Source organism: Electrophorus electricus, chromosome 23 (genome assembly GCF_041902795.1).
Source record: "Electrophorus electricus isolate QZ-2024a chromosome 23, ASM4190279v1, whole genome shotgun sequence".
NCBI classification, from domain to species: Eukaryota; Metazoa; Chordata; class Actinopteri; order Gymnotiformes; family Gymnotidae; genus Electrophorus; species Electrophorus electricus.
The window spans coordinates 5,805,437-5,820,000 of NC_137519.1; the positions used below are offsets into that span (position 1 = coordinate 5,805,437).

General features: G+C 41.8%; 1 protein-coding gene across 2 annotated transcripts; it reads left to right on the plus strand.

The window, feature by feature from the left end:
• The first annotated feature begins 1,091 nt into the window (after positions 1–1,091).
• Positions 1,092–12,165, plus strand: capn8 (calpain 8). Of its 2 annotated transcripts, XM_027016647.3 has the most exons (21): positions 1,092–1,509; positions 2,034–2,103; positions 2,853–2,971; positions 3,205–3,338; positions 3,935–4,103; positions 5,097–5,180; positions 5,819–5,904; positions 5,990–6,064; positions 6,163–6,323; positions 6,920–7,089; positions 8,855–8,866; positions 9,029–9,240; positions 9,629–9,668; positions 9,769–9,834; positions 9,921–9,978; positions 10,160–10,224; positions 10,571–10,639; positions 10,918–10,996; positions 11,340–11,456; positions 11,725–11,783; positions 11,959–12,165. In XM_027016647.3, exons 1-21 carry the CDS (start codon positions 1,273–1,275, stop codon positions 11,980–11,982), a joined length of 2,106 nt encoding a protein of 701 aa, XP_026872448.3. In that variant the 5' UTR covers positions 1,092–1,272; the 3' UTR covers positions 11,983–12,165. The 2 variants fall into 2 exon arrangements, with proteins under 2 accessions (XP_026872448.3, XP_081562286.1); XM_081706160.1 differs by lacking the exon at positions 8,855–8,866.
• The last annotated feature ends 2,399 nt before the right edge of the window (positions 12,166–14,564 follow it).

Genomic DNA, 14,564 nt, shown 5'->3' on the forward strand with positions numbered 1-14,564 from the left:
AGTTTCCTGGATTTTCGGAGGTCCGCATTATGAATCTGAATTGTGTAAAATTATTAGTACGGTGTTCCCTTCACTCTGCTGAGGTTCTTTGTTTCCGATGCTTTGTGCTATTCAACATGCGATATTAAATCTAGCACACAGGCACTGGCTGGCTTACTTTGCATAGATAATTGATGATGGTTTGAGAATTTAACAGCTCAGTGCAGTAACAGCTACTGTGTGTCTATACATGCACTCGCCTTGGTCGTGGTATTTTTGCATTGGTGTCTGGCTTTCACTATGGTCATATATATTTTGTAATACAGGAAATAATTTTCAGCATGCTGTCCTAGTTCATCCTATCTGGATGATCACGGGCTTCAGTGGTTTCTCCCTATTCTTACACGACTGTTTCTACTTGCAAATGTCTTCATTATTAAAACTGATTTTAATCCAGACTAAGGTGTGTAAGGGCCAGGGAAGTGAAGCTATGCTGTGGTTTACTGAAAGCTGCCAGAAAATGTGTTTTCTCCTGTCCTGGAAGGAGTATCACATACCTGTTCAAACTGGAATACAGGTGTTGCTCTTTATTTCAAAACCCTTGTGGAGTGTAGCTGAGGATATAATCAGCTGACACTCCAGCCAGGAGCACTGCTAACTGTCATATGCCCCATCAGATTTCTCGGGGCTGACCACAGGCATTTTCTAGCACACCAACATCCATCCACAAATCTCCTCCTCCCCAACCACACCCACGTCCACAAGCATATGTAAAATGACTCCTTAGATTGTCTGGGGGAGAACAAAAGAATGCTTATAAGGTACCACGAAAAGAGAAGGCAGACTATTAACTGAACTGACCACTCACAAATAGAACATACTTTTTTTCTTAAGGTTCATTCTTTGATCTTTTTTCTCAAGTGTGCGTTGTGGTAGGGATTATACTCTACACAATGGCCTTGTCTGTGCTGTGATTCTGTCTGGTCTTTAGAGGCTTTGCCTGTCAAATACTTGGAGCATTGCTGTACAAGAAAAATTACACAACTGAGTCCCACATTTTATTTACTCCCCATACCTTTATGGTCACCATGCAACAGGTCTTGTGCAAAAGGTCTTGTGATGGTTGGCTCCACCAGAGGGTGTGCTGCCTGCAGGCAGGTAGACAGGTAGGCTCCGCCTCCTTCCGCCTTTGTCAGGGTAATATCTCAGCATCACACACTGGAAGAGCACCAGACTCCAGGCAGTCAACTGTTACACACAGCCGATCATAACAGGGTCCGAGCTAGCGCCACCATGTCCTACATAACCAAAGCGCTATCTAGGAAGCAGGACAGAGAGGACGGCCTGGGCAACAACGACAACGCCGTCCTGTTCAATGCGCAGGACTTCCAGAAGCTGCGCCGCGAGTGCCTGGACCGCAGGACACTCTTCTGCGACCCCACCTTCCCGGCCACCTGGACCTCCCTCGGCTACAACCAACTGGGGCGCTACTCCTCCAAAACCATGGGGTTGGAGTGGAAGAGACCCACGGTAGGAGTGTGTTCGTGTATGCGTATGGGTGAAGTGGATATGCAGTACCTCTGTGGCCTCATCTTGGATATAAAATAGAGTATGCCTTAATATTTAGCCATAAAAGTTCTATTTATGAGGACATTCATATCATTCATTCATATTTATATTCATATGTCATATATTAAACTTTCAAAATATACATATAATCTTTGATATGGCCATGGCATGAATTTCTATTGGACAACCTCATTATAATATTCTAATATTGGACAATTTTTTTTTTTTTTTATTAAATAATGTTGCTTATTATGCCTGTGCTGTTTACAGGCTAATATTATTTGTTTGTTGTCTAATATTGTCTGTTAATTATTAATGGAGCAGAAGCACACCCTGAAGTGAATTGTTATTGTACAAATTACAGCTGTTCTATGCATGCTGCTGTTTGCCAGCTTGGCTTAATGCCAAACGTAGATTCAACTGCGATGGTTTCAGTCCTCTGCTGAACCTACCAAACCCTTTCTTGTCTCTTTGGTGTTTTGAAGGAGCTCTGCTCAAACCCGCAGTTCATTCTGGATGGCGCTACACGGACGGACATCCGCCAGGGAGAGCTGGGTGAGCCGTATCTGCCACTGCAGTTGTGCACCTTTAAAACCAAGACCCTTTAACTGATACCCTTTACAGAAGCACTGTAGCAGGTTAAAGCTGTTTGTGATCCAAATGCATACAGTAATTAATAAACATGCATCATACATTATTTATGACTTTGGGTCCGAGGTGTCAGATGGAGGGCAAATGAATGTCTAGGGTTAAGTTACTGTTGTGCCCCGATGACTTCCAGCATGAAGCAGAGACATGTGAATGTGTGCCCAGACCGGTTATGCTGGATAGAGGGTATGTGTATGTAGAAAGGTGCTAGTGCAACACACGGCTCCAATTATCTATTACCTCACCATCCACCCCAAACGTACACAAGGCAGCACAATTCAAAGTACCACGCCATGAGTCATCAAACACAGGATCTCATCAAGGGCGTTACAAGGGTGTGCAATAGCAGTTACCTCAAATCTCACATGAACTTATATTTAGTTATCTTTTATTAAAGTGAGTCATTGGGTAAATAATCAGGCAATGTGTACAAAAACACACACAAGTCTAGTTGGATTGAAATATGCCTCATTGAGACCTACAGTCACACTGAGTTTTCTATTTCAAGCACCAACGGTGTTTCTAAATAATAACTGTTATTCATAATATTAATATCATCTATCGTGTATAATGGATTTTTAAAAGATCCCTACATGGATGTGTGGTCGCTAATATTGATTCATCTGTTTCTGCCGAATGACCTTTGATCCTTTCAGGCGACTGTTGGCTGCTGGCGGCGATTGCCTCCCTGACTATGGACAAAGAAATTCTGGCCCGTGTGGTTCCTCCTGAGCAGAGCTTTACGGAGAGCTATGCCGGCATCTTTCACTTCCAGGTGGGCTTTGGGCGAGCCGGCATGCTTACGTCCGTTCTGTTTGATTTGTTGATTGTTTTGTTAATTAATATCAAAATGTGAACAAAGCACTAAATGACTAAAACGGTAAAATGAATGTTACATGCACTGAATTCTTATTATCGGGTTATGCGTTTGAGAAAGCGGGAGGCCGTAGTTTAGAAAGCAGGGGACGATGTCACACTAGTGACTTTTCTAAAACCCCTCCATTACAGCTGTGGCAGTATGGCGAGTGGGTGGATGTTGTCATTGACGACCGGCTGCCAACCAGAAACGGCGAGCTGCTGTTTGTCCACTCAGCTGAGGGAAACGAGTTCTGGAGCGCCCTGTTGGAGAAGGCCTATGCTAAGTGTGTGTGTGTGTGTGTGTGTGTGTGTGTGTGTGTGTGTGTGTGTGTGTGTGTGCGTGCGTGCGTGCGTGTGTGTGTGTGTGTGTGTGCATGCACGCATGTGCGTGCACATGATTGGGTGCTGTTTGATGAATAAAGCACTGTGGTGAGTGAACCTGAATTTGGGGTGTGTGTGTGCAGGCATGTGTCTTTAAACCTTTGTATATCTATATCTTTATCTGCATTTGTAAATACATCTAATGTTTTTCTCTACTAGATGTGCTTTAATCCTGCTGTCAGCTGAGGAAATGTTGCTTACTAACTGCAACCACTGCCCAGAAAACACACATTCTCTCCTGAGATCTGTCATAATAATATTATGACAAAATGCCTGACTGCAGGGCTTTTAACCTCAGTAGGGTAATATTTCAAGTTACAGCCTAAATAAACACAAGTAATTGCTTTTACAAGAAACACTGTTTAGTCAAACTGAAAAGCTCATGCAAAGGGCCAGCCTGCCCAGAAATGATCTGGTCCAAAATAAAGAATCCACTCCCAGAAACATACTGATAACAGTGAAGCCAGCAGCTCCTGTTTTTCCTGTTCCTCTGTGGCAGGGTGAACAGCAGCTATGAGGCTCTCTCTGGAGGCACCACCACCGAGGGCTTTGAGGACTTCACAGGCGGCATCGCCGAGAGCTATGAGCTGTCCGATGCCCCGCCCACCCTGTTCAACATCATCCGGAAGGCGCTGAGCCTTGGCTCTCTGCTGGGCTGTTCCATAGACGTGAGTGTGTCCCTCCACGCCCTGCCCCAGTCACACTGCATGCCAGAATATTCTAGATTAGTCAACACACTTGATCCAGGACAACGCACTAACACACCTGATCCACACTAACACAATCACACACCTCATCAAGGACAACGCACTAACACACCTGATCCAAGCTAACACAATCACACACCTCATCAAGGACAACACACTAATACACCTGATCCAGCCTAACATATTAATACACCTGATCCAGGACAACGCACTAACACACCTGATCCACACTAACACAATCACACACCTCATCAAGGACAACGCGCTAACACACCTGATCCACACTAACACAATCACACACCTCATCAAGGACAACGCATTAACACACCTGATCCACACTAACACAATCACACACCTCATCAAGGACAACGCACTAACACACCTGATCCACACTAACACAATCACACACCTCATCAAGGACAACGCACTAACACACCTGATCCACACTAACACAATCACACACCTCATCAAGGACAACGCACTAACACACCTGATCCAAACTAACACAATCACACACCTCATCAAGGACAACGCGCTAACACACCTGATCCACACTAACACAATCACACACCTCATCAAGGACAACACACTAATACACCTGATCCAGCCTAACATATTAATACACCTGATCCAGGCTAACACACTAACACACCTGCTCCACACTAATAGGTTAACATACCTAATCAAGGATAACACACTAACACACCTGATCTATCATATTTCTGAGCATTTTTGAGAATGCTTAGTTAGTTTAAATGTATATAGGCTACACTGTCAATGTAGTACAGACTTGAAATGTGATACAACAACCACATGTATCCAGAGCACATGAGCAAGGCAAAGCAGTTCTCATGTCCTTAACATGCACTAACTCTGATAATAGTGCTGAAATACTGAATTATTACACTAGGATAAGTTGAACAGAGATGTGTGCCATGTTGTATCTGTAAACAGATCACCAGTTCAGCTGAAACTGAAGCTGTGACCAGACAGAAGCTGGTGAAAGGACACGCCTACTCTGTCACGGGGGCGGAAGTGGTCAGGCTCAACACACACACCCACACCCAAACGCACACAAGGATGGCTAAAAAATCTCCACATAATAACCTCTGTAATGACGGCGCACTTGCTATTTTCTCCATGGTGATGCATGCCTTTTTCGGTAATACAGAAGCATGCATTTTATCAGTTTGTTTAAGGAGTCATTTTGTTTAAAAATATATGCAAACATCACCCATAAGACTCTAATTTGTGTGTGAAATGCATTACATTTGTTATGCAGTGACAGAAGCAGGATACAAGTGCAGAGAGGCATTTAATAGGGATGAAGGGAACAAATGACATAAAAAGAGAGGCTAAGTGTAAAAACGAGGGAAAACAAAGTAAAAGGCAATGTAACATAACAATGACAATGTAGCGATAATGACAGAGTAACAATAATGACATAGAAGCAACAATAACTGACAAAGGTAACTCTGAAATACAGACTATGAGTACATCAAACACCTACAGGAAACACCTGGGATAGACTACACAAGGGGGGGTAACAAAGCAGACACAGGTGAAACAAATCAAGGGCAGGGAAGACCAAAACAGGTGGTGGAACTAGGGGACAAGACAATATTACAATATTATGCAGACTACAAGGGGTGCAATGTCAGTTCTGTCTGCCCTAGGTCCACATGTATGGCAGCCCTGTCCAGCTGGTGCGGATCAGGAACCCATGGGGCCAGGTGGAGTGGACCGGCGCCTGGAGTGATAAGTGAGTCTTTTGTGCAAATTGATCGCTCGTTGTATTCGTATGCCTTGGTAATATACAAAAATGACAAAGGACATGTCTTCGTCAGCTCCAAAGAGTGGGACCGAGTTCTACCAGAGGAGAAGTCCAAACTTGATTATTCAGCTGAGGATGGAGAGTTCTGGTGAGCGCAGCGATGCATTTGACGAAATACAGTAGCAGAGGCACGTAGAAACACAGAACTCTGAGATGTTTCTCTCTCTTTCTCCCTCTCTTACTCAGGATGGCATATTCAGAATTCCTCCAGCAGTACTCAAAGCTGGAGATCTGTAACCTGACTCCAGACACTCTGAGTAGTGACAGTGTGGGACGCTGGAGTTTCCACCAGTTTGAAGGCACGTGGAGAGTGGGCTGTACAGCCGGCGGCTGCAGGAACAACCCAGGTGCCTGTGAATCGCACACCTGTAGTGAATCACACTTCTAATATTGTAATTTCATGAATCAAACATGTGGAATTGTGTGTGTTATGGAAGGTCAGCGGCCGTCTGCTTTCAAGTAAGTCCGGTTTACATAACGTCCGCCTACTAGTCCTGATTGAACTAAACTAGACTGAAACTAAACAATGAGAACAGAAGTTTAACAATGAAGTGCGTTCTTGACACGTTAATTAATTGACGGTTGACGGTTTGCTCTTATGTAGTGCTGTACTAGTCTTCACTTCAATACATGCAAGAGGCTGTAATGTAATACAATAATCAGTGCTAGAAAAACAGGCTTTGAGTTATCTGATTAAATGAACACTAGGTAGAGTGTTGGATGTGGTGTCATAGACCTGATTCTATGTGAAGAAGAGTTGGCCCCAGTCCAAACCTCTTAAGATAAAATACTGAGATAAAATCATGTCAGTCACCAATTATAACAATACTAAATACACTGAAATGCTTCAAAGAAATATTCCTTACTGAAAATGCATGGTTAAGTCAAAATGGTAACTGTTATGTAAATGAAATAAATGACTTAAATCATGTGTTTTGTCCAGCCACTTTCTGCTCAAACCCCCAGTTTGTGATAAAACTGGAGGATGTGGACGACGACCCCCATGATGGCGTAGACGGCTGCTCATTTCTGGTTGGTCTGATGCAGAAAGATGGACGCAAAGAGAGACAGTTCGGTCGCGACCTCAACACCATCGGCTTTGCGATATACAAGGTAACACGAAACCACACAGTCTTTGCACTGTAATGTCACTACAGTGGCACTGGTGGAGAGGCACCACATTGTTACTTGCTGTCATGGCATTACTTAGGAGCAGTAACACTGCAGGTACCAACTTCAGTAACATACAGTTATGTGCTAAATAATAGCAGTCTAACATCACTAATGTATTTAACTACTGATTTTGGCAGAAAAGATAATACAACATGGGAAACAATTCATGACTAGGTGTAGCGGAGTAATGGGCAACCAACAGAATCAACAGTCATGACATGCACGCTGCTAATTGGGTGTAATTGACTCATTTAATGAAAGGGGCGTGTTCAAATTAATAATATTGTGGAGTTCAAAAGGTCATTAATTCTATGACAAAACAGGTGTTAATTATTGCCCTTATTTAAAGTAGGAGGGCAGTAAATGTTGTACCTGCTGGTTTTAGCTCTTGCTCAGTGAGTAAAATGGGTTGTTCCAGACATTGTACCGAAGGAGAAAGAACTTTGATCAACAAGTTGATTGGAGAGAGGAAAATATATAAAGAAGTGCAGAAAATAATTGGCTGCTCAGCTAAAATGCTTTAAAATGACAAACAAAACCCGAAACGCATGGTAGGAAAAGAAATACAACCATCCGCGTAGATCATAGAAGCATCCAATGATCAGCTCCAAGGAAATCAAAGAAGATCTTCAGTTACCTGTGAGTACTGCAACAATCAGAAGACGCCTACGTGAAGCCAAACTATTTGCAAGAAACCCTTGTAAAGTATCATTGCTGAAAAAAGATGTGGTGAAAAGGTTACAGTTTGCCAAAGAATACAATGACTGGCCTAAAGAGAAGTGGCCAACATTCTATGCACAGATGAGAGCAAGATTGTTCTTATTGGGTCTAAAGGCCACAGACAGTTTGTGAGACGACCCATAAACACTGAATTCAAGCCACAGTACACTGTGAAGACTGTAAAACATAGAGGTTCAAGCATAATGGTTTGGGGATGTTTCTTATACTTTGGAGTTGGACTTATTTATTGCATACCAGGCACCATTGCACCATTTTGAATATATACAAATACTAGAAGAGGTCATGTTGCCTTATGCTGAAGAAGAAATGCCCTTGAAATGGGTGTTTCAGCAGGACAACGACCACAAACGCATCAGAATGCAAACAACATCCTGGTTCCAGACCAACAAGATTGATGCTATGAAGTGGCCAGCCCAATCCCCAGACCTCAATCCGATTGAGAATTTGTGGAGTGACATCAAATATGTTGTTTTTGATGCAAAACCCAAGAATGCAGAAGAACTGTGGAATGTAGTCCAGTCAGCTTGGGCTGGAATATCTGTTTGCAGGTGTCAGATGTTAATTGACTCCATGCCACACAGCTGTAAAACAGTTATCAGAAATAAAGGTTAAACAACTAAATATTAGTTCAGTGATGAACAGAAACACTAAATCTCAAACTTTCAGTTTATACTATAAATATTCGAGTTTGTAAATGAAGACGCTATTATTCTTTTTTTCTTCATTTTCAGTTTAAAAATTGATATTTCGTTCATGTTTTCATTTGCAATTGAATGTGTGGCGCTCCTAGCGCCTTTGTGTATATGGAAATAAATGCTATTATGAGGATTGAGCTTTTTCTCAGTTGTTTTAAACACACTGCTATTATTTTGCACATAACTGTAACTATTCGTGAGAAATAACACTTTGGACATTAACTCAGCTAAAAAGCATAATTGTCCTTTGCTGTTTGTTTGTGTTACAGGTTCCAGATGAGGTGTGTATACAGCATTAGGCCTCAATATGCCACTATGCTTTTTCCAGATCTTTCAGTCTGCTGGAACTTTTATTATAACTCTGCATTCCTAATTATTCTATCATTGTTGAGTAGTCTGCACTGCTGCATTTCAAACTCCGTGTGCATGTGCATGCGCTGTAGATTAAAGGACTCACCAACGTTCACCTGGGACCCAACGTGTTGCTGCGTGAAAAGTCAGTTGCCATGAGCAACACGTTCATAAACACGCGTGAGGTGTGCAGCCGTTTCAAACTCCCGCCCGGGGAATATGTCATCATCCCCTCAACCTTCGAGCCACACTGCAAGGGGAGCTTTATACTGCGCGTGTTCACGGAGAAGCAGGCTACCGCCAGGTACATTCCACGTCCCAGCAAGATTAGCATCAACTGGCAGAGTGCTAAAGCTTGGGGTGTACTCCATACAAGCAGGACTCAATGTAAACAAAGGACTGTTCAATAAGAATGCACATTGAAGGGAAACTAATACAGAAGAGACAATCACATCAGTCTGACTGAAATTTCACATTGTCACATAAATGTGGGTTCTATTTATGATGTAAGAGTGATATTTGGGGTATGATATGTTCCAGACCCAAGAAATATGTCCTGGATTTTGTGTATTGTAGTCTAACTATGCTAACAATGTAGTAATTCTTTCATTTGAGTGAATAGCGAAGGGCTCTAGCATCTGAAAGCCTTGATATTTGCTGTAAAATTGACAAATCTCTCTCCTCACTTGTAGACCAATGGGTATGGACATCAGTGCAAATATTAAAAAAGAGGTAAAACTGAACAAACATGCTGAAATATACTGGCCTGAACAACTCCTGCCTCTAGGGAATCAGTTTCAGTTTGTTTAAGTATGTCATTTCTGTCTGACAGGAGAATATCTCCAAACTTGATGTGGACCCACATTTCCAACACCTCTTTAAGCAGCTTGCTGGAAATGTATGTCATCGTGTTTAACTAATATCTAACTTGTTTGATCCATACCCTGACCTATTACACTGATAATTTTGATATTTTCTGTCTAGGATTCTGAAATTTCAGCCATTGAGCTGCAGAAGATTTTGGACAAAGTTGTGTCTCAGCGTAAGAAATTTCTTTCTTTCTTTCTTTCTTTCTTTTTCTTTCTTTCTTTCTTTCTTTCTTTCTCTCTCTCTCTCTCTCTCTCTCTCTCTCTCTCTCTCTCTCTCATGAATTTGTGGGATTGGGAAAGGTTGTGCCAGGTCAGGGTTACTCTAGCCATGCTGCTCTGAATTACATTTGACAGGAACTGACCTGAAGACGGATGGCTTCAGTATGGAGACCTGCCGCCACATCATCAGCCTGCTCGACGTATCCTTCACATGCCGGAAAAAGCTGGAACACGCCGCAACATGTCGGAACATGCTGGAACATTTTGGAACCTGCTGGAACATTCCCCAGTCAGCTACAATCCACTGCTGGGGTCACAGCATCAAAATTCCTAGTCCTACTTTGCTGTGCTTTAGATAGGAGTTACACAGCAAGACAATATTCTGAAACATATTGTGTTTCTCCTGTGCTGTAAATTAGTGGAGGAAATGTAGGACTGTGCAAAAATATGCGCATGGGGACAAATCTGGCTGGAGTTTCTGACTAGGCAATTTGCCAGGGAACGTTCTCGGTCAGTATTAGAGGTTTTGGCCTTGACGTCACTCAGAAAGACGGCAGTGGGACACTTGGACTCCTGGAGTTTCACACCCTCTGGATGAAGATGCAAAAATACCTGGTACATGACATGCACACACATTACAGCAGGCACTTCTTGGAGTGCTACAGCAATTCCCAGATTGGCTTTTCTGACGACTTAGGCATCAGTGCTGCAGCACTCCAGAGCTAGAATAGAAGATCAGTCAATAACTCTGGAGGTTAACTCGTATCTACCTTTAGAGTCAATTCAGTTTCATATGAATGACACGGTGGTTTTAGGCATTAATTGATTACCCAGAATTAGCTATGAGCTACAGTATACCTGCAGTACACATTCTCTCGTTTTTCTCTTATCAGGAGATCTTTAAGCATCGTGATACAGACCACTCAGGCACCTTGAGCTCCCACGAGATGCGAGAAGCACTGGCTGAAGCAGGTAAGGAGTATTTAGAACACAGTTCTCCAACGTCAACTCTGTAGGCTCACACCACTGCACAGTTCTCGGGCATCAGCTCTGAAGGGTCTCCACCCCCACCCTGCAGGGTCACACCACAGCTCTGCAGAGCATTAGCTTTCAGCCCTACTCTGAATTACCTACTCAACAACTTCAGTTACCCGATAGTGTCAGGTAATAAAACAGTTTAGAGTAATAAAACAGTGTTATATTGATAGATATAATATAATTGATAGATATAATGTAGATATAATTGATAGATATAATATAATTGATAATTGAATGCATTGATGACTGTAAATTGAGCTGATAACTTTATTATCAGGTTTTCAACTCAACACTCCAGTACTCCAGGTGATCGTTTCACGCTACGCTGACCAGCAGAGTGCCATAGACTTCGACTGTTTTGTTGGTTGCCTGATCCGGCTGGAGATGCTCTTCCGTGAGTGGAATTCAATCAAACTAACTTGGGATAAGGCAGTCGAGTGCTTTATTCCAGAAAACCTTTGTTTCCTACTGAAATGTTTCCAGATGTTTCCTACTATACTGACGTCAGGAGACATCTGTGCACTACAGTAGAGTGTACAGTCATCTCCTACTTCTGCACTGAGTGTCAGTGAGCAAGAGTTGCTGGTAACAGACCTGGCAGGGTATTTCAGATTGTTTAGGTAGCCAGATAACCTATATATGTGTTTTTCTGTTCTGCTTAGATATGTTCGAGACATTTGATAAGAAAAACACGGGGAAGATTGAGCTGGATATTATGCAGGTACATATATATTCATATGTAATTATGATGATTATTAATATACTATCAGGTACACTGAGTTTTAGTTCAACATAGTGTCTGTGTGTGCGTGTCTGTGTGTGTGTGTGTGTGTGTGTGTGTGTGTGTGTGTGTGTGTGTGTGTGTGTGTGTGTGTGTGTGTGTGTGTGTGTTTCAGTGGCTTTGCTTGGCTCTAAGCTGAATCTCCAGAGATTTCTGTGGATGAGGACATTTCTTTAAATAGTCTGCAACATTATCCTTGAAGATTGCTAATTAAAATGATGGAGACTGTACTCTGCTGTTCCAGAGTTTCCCACAACACTAATAATTTACATTAATGAAAATAATATTTGCAGTAATAAAAGCTATTATCCATTACAGAAAACGGTTGTTCTTTGGTGCTTTTATGCATAGTTTTTAAGCATAATTTCTAATGCAAAAATACATTAATGAGAATATCTGTCCAAAAATCCCCTTTCGACATCCATAATAATAGCTGAGCACACTGCGCATGCTGTAGTTCTGGGGAAAAAGTCCGGAATCGCGGCAACACTTCAGCACATTCGCGCGCGGGCCACAGGCACCGGCAGCGGCACTCAGGCGGTTAAACACCTCGATCAAGACCATGAGACACCAGCGCACCTCTCTGAAGAACGGCTGCGTGTCTGAGGACGATGCGTTTGGGGCATCCGTTTCTTCCCTAGGGTTTGGGGAACTCGGGCCAGCTACTTAGAAAGTTCGGGACGTTACATGGCATAGAGCCAAGGTAAATGCTCCCTGCCATTCTTTTTATGCTTGTTTATAGACTAAATTAGTGCATTCAGTATTCTAACTTTCAAAGTCTGCGTTTGTCGTCTCACGTGGTAACGTAAACAGTCTTATAATACCGTGTCTTACAATAATCAATATTATAATAATTTTATTGTAAAATTCTACTGTTGCAGAAGTGAACGGGAAAATATCGTTTTTTAATAAATACACGATGTAACTGTAATATAATACTTATACAGTATAATAGGCCTAATGTAAAATGAGACTTTACAAATATAAAAAATACTACTAAACATGTCTTACATGATTACATCAGCATAAATAATTATATAAATTGTATAATATATAAATATAATGTAACGTAGCTGCTGGCCCGAGTGCCGCAGGGCGCGTGGCAGGACGCACAGACTTTCTTGTTCGTGCAGAACATTTATTGACATTACACGTTTAAGACAGCGGTGACACTCACGTATAACACACACAATGAACAAAACTATACACTTAACATTAAACGATAATGGGGGGTGGGGGGGTGTTACAACAACATAAATAAACACAGTACACGTGGATCCCAGTGCACGCGGCGGGCCGTACCACGTGACTTATGGGGGCGGAGCAGTTCGTGACAGAAATTATATAATTATATAATAATTAAATAAATAACTTGCTGTCTGTTTTCTATTATAAGTCTGTATTTATCCGTGGTAATAAAATACAATTCAACATCGTCTGAAAATAACTTGGAACACATATACAAATCTAAAAACAAGCTATTGTTTTAGGCATCAGACTGTCAGAGACAAAATTCAATATTGTCAAATCAAATAATGTGTGGTTTTCTCTGCAGGGTTATGGATAGATGGGGAGGGTGTGGACGGTTAATTTATAGCTATAATTCATTTTACAATAGAAAATATAAACTTTAAGTATAACAGGATAATCCTGTTGAAAATGGCTATTTTACACCAATACAGTCTTTTCTCGTAACTCAGATACCCTTCCTGTGTTTTGTCGTCTCGGTCCACCCAAATTTGTGTCAGACAATAGACGGTTCTGAGTCATGGGATTTCTGTTTCAGTAATTGCAAATACAAGTACGTTCTTTATTTTTAGGGAAGAAAAATTGATTGTGGTATTAGACAAGGAGTATCAAACATGATGGTGCTGAATAGAGTCTTTGGGAGCTGAAACCCTATTAATGATTTAAATATGAAACATTTCATTTTGCTTTTTGTTGATAGTTTTATCTGTAGGTTTCTTAGGCCCTTATGTCATATGGCCTGTTTTAACTTTTAGGTTTATTGGTTAGGTACGTTGCAGGATAGCCTAACGGCTTAACGGCTTCACCATCTCAATTGAACCAGTGAATATTAAATATCATATACGGAGTGGTCAAATAAGATGGTGTATAGCCTTACACTAGGCTATTTGACACTTAAGCACCTAATGAATGACTAATCACCCAACTGCCTTCGAAGGCTTCAAAGGCATTCATACATGTATAGTATGATGCTAGTGGTGTCTGCTCTGGGGCGTGAGGGCGAGTTCACATCTGTTTTTATCTCGAGGACCGCTGAGACAAACAACCGCTCTCACCTGGCTATTTATGCGGGTAAACCGCGACTACGGTGGAACGTGAGATTCTACCGTAGTTATGTAGTTTTAAGGCACTGGTTTGGCACGCTTCCCTTCCAACCATGACCTCAATGATTATGCATTTCTCGGCTGGTCCATAATGAAGTGGATTAAGCAGCCATTCGAGGTTGTCCGGGACGCATTGTAACTATTACGCGCCCTGTAATCGTTCATTAATTATTGAAAGAATGTAATAGTATATTAATATATAATTAATCATATTATTATTATTATTATTATTATTATAAGATGTATAAAATTCAGAAGAATGCCACGTGGAGCGATTACGAAGCGGACGCATACGGTGAGAACAAGATTTATTAAAGGCAGATCCACAGTCAGAGTCTTCCGGGATCAATGAGCCAACACGGAGAGTCCG

Bases quoted from the DNA above. Each gene is read 5' to 3' on its own strand.
- capn8 (XM_027016647.3), top strand. From the start codon at position 1,273: ATGTCCTACATAACCAAAGCGCTATCTAGGAAGCAGGACAGAGAGGAC. The intron at 4,104-5,096 runs GTGAGTGTGTCC...ATCTGTAAACAG, and splicing joins TGCTGGGCTGTTCCATAGAC to ATCACCAGTTCAGCTGAAAC. The intron at 5,905-5,989 runs GTGAGTCTTTTG...TGTCTTCGTCAG, and splicing joins ACCGGCGCCTGGAGTGATAA to CTCCAAAGAGTGGGACCGAG.